General features: G+C 42.0%; 1 protein-coding gene across 1 annotated transcript in view; it reads left to right on the top strand.

Annotated features, from left to right (window-relative positions):
* The window catches only part of LOC118326034 (serine/threonine-protein phosphatase 6 catalytic subunit), a gene marked incomplete at both ends in the record, with an annotated part of 2,153 nt that continues 1,075 nt past the window's right edge, over positions 1–1,078 (top strand). The window contains 4 exon segments of the mRNA XM_035658923.1: positions 1–73; positions 215–280; positions 387–528; positions 639–718. Coding sequence (XP_035514816.1) covers positions 1–73; positions 215–280; positions 387–528; positions 639–718 — 361 coding nt within the window.

Here is a 1,078-nt window from a genome sequence, read left to right as displayed (position 1 = left end):
CCTTCTGCTGGAGGAGTCAAATGTTCAGCCTGTTTCTACTCCTGTAACAGTGTGTGGTGACATACATGGACAGGTAAAAAGCACTGATTCAAAGCAGAAAGAGGACGTTTGTTTAGCCTAATACTGCTGAGCAGTTTATATAGCATGTGATATTGGTCAGTGGTACACATAAAATATACTTCTTGCACTAAATTTGTATCTCTTTGTGTCTTAGTTTTATGATCTTTGTGAACTCTTCCGAACCGGTGGTCAGGTGCCGGACACAAATTACATATTCATGGTTTGTATACTGAAGGCAGTTTGAACTTGAGAGCCATCTATCTTAATGCATTCTATGTGGTTGCTGTTTTGGCGCAGTGTCAGTAGTAAACCTCTGTGGTCTGCAGGGTGACTTTGTTGACCGAGGGTATTACAGTTTGGAGACATTCACCTACCTGCTGGTGCTGAAAGCCAAATGGCCTGACCGCATCACACTTCTACGTGGAAACCATGAGAGCAGACAGATCACCCAAGTATATGGCTTTTATGGTGAGGTTTGGCTTATGACAGCTGCAGACTACGTTGTTATTAATCTCACATCCTGAACAATAATCACACCCTTCTGTTGTGAAATAAATGAATGCTTTTGTGTCTTACAGATGAGTGCCAGACTAAGTATGGGAATGCAAATGCCTGGCGCTATTGCACCAAAGTGTTTGATATGTTAACAGTTGCAGCTGTAAGTATTGAAGTGCAGAGACTGAAATGGGGCTCATGTTTAGTTATTTCTTAGAAGGGAACAGCTGAATTACATATGAGCAGCGTTTTTTGGGTACCCCCCCCCCCCCCCCCCCCCCCCCCCCCCCCCGATCTTAAAAGCTGCAATGCGTAATATCATGCAAGCTGCTTTAGATGAAAGAAATGTGATTTTCCTTGCCGAAACTACTTTTTTCAGTAACTGGTATTTTGTTTAGACTCTACTTGTGTGGGTAAATCTGTCATGCATAACTAAAGAAAGACAGGATGGACCTGACTTGAGTTCATTTTTTAAAGTTTATAAATACGTAATTCACTTAATGTTGCACTAGAGCACCAGCAT

The sequence above is a fragment of the Morone saxatilis genome, unplaced genomic scaffold, assembly GCF_004916995.1.
Source record: "Morone saxatilis isolate NCDOM2014 unplaced genomic scaffold, NCSU_SB_2.0 Contig16, whole genome shotgun sequence".
Lineage (NCBI taxonomy): Eukaryota > Metazoa > Chordata > Actinopteri > Moronidae > Morone > Morone saxatilis.
The sequence above is the reverse complement of the archived record's forward strand: the minus strand, read 5'-3'. Positions and strand labels throughout refer to the sequence as shown.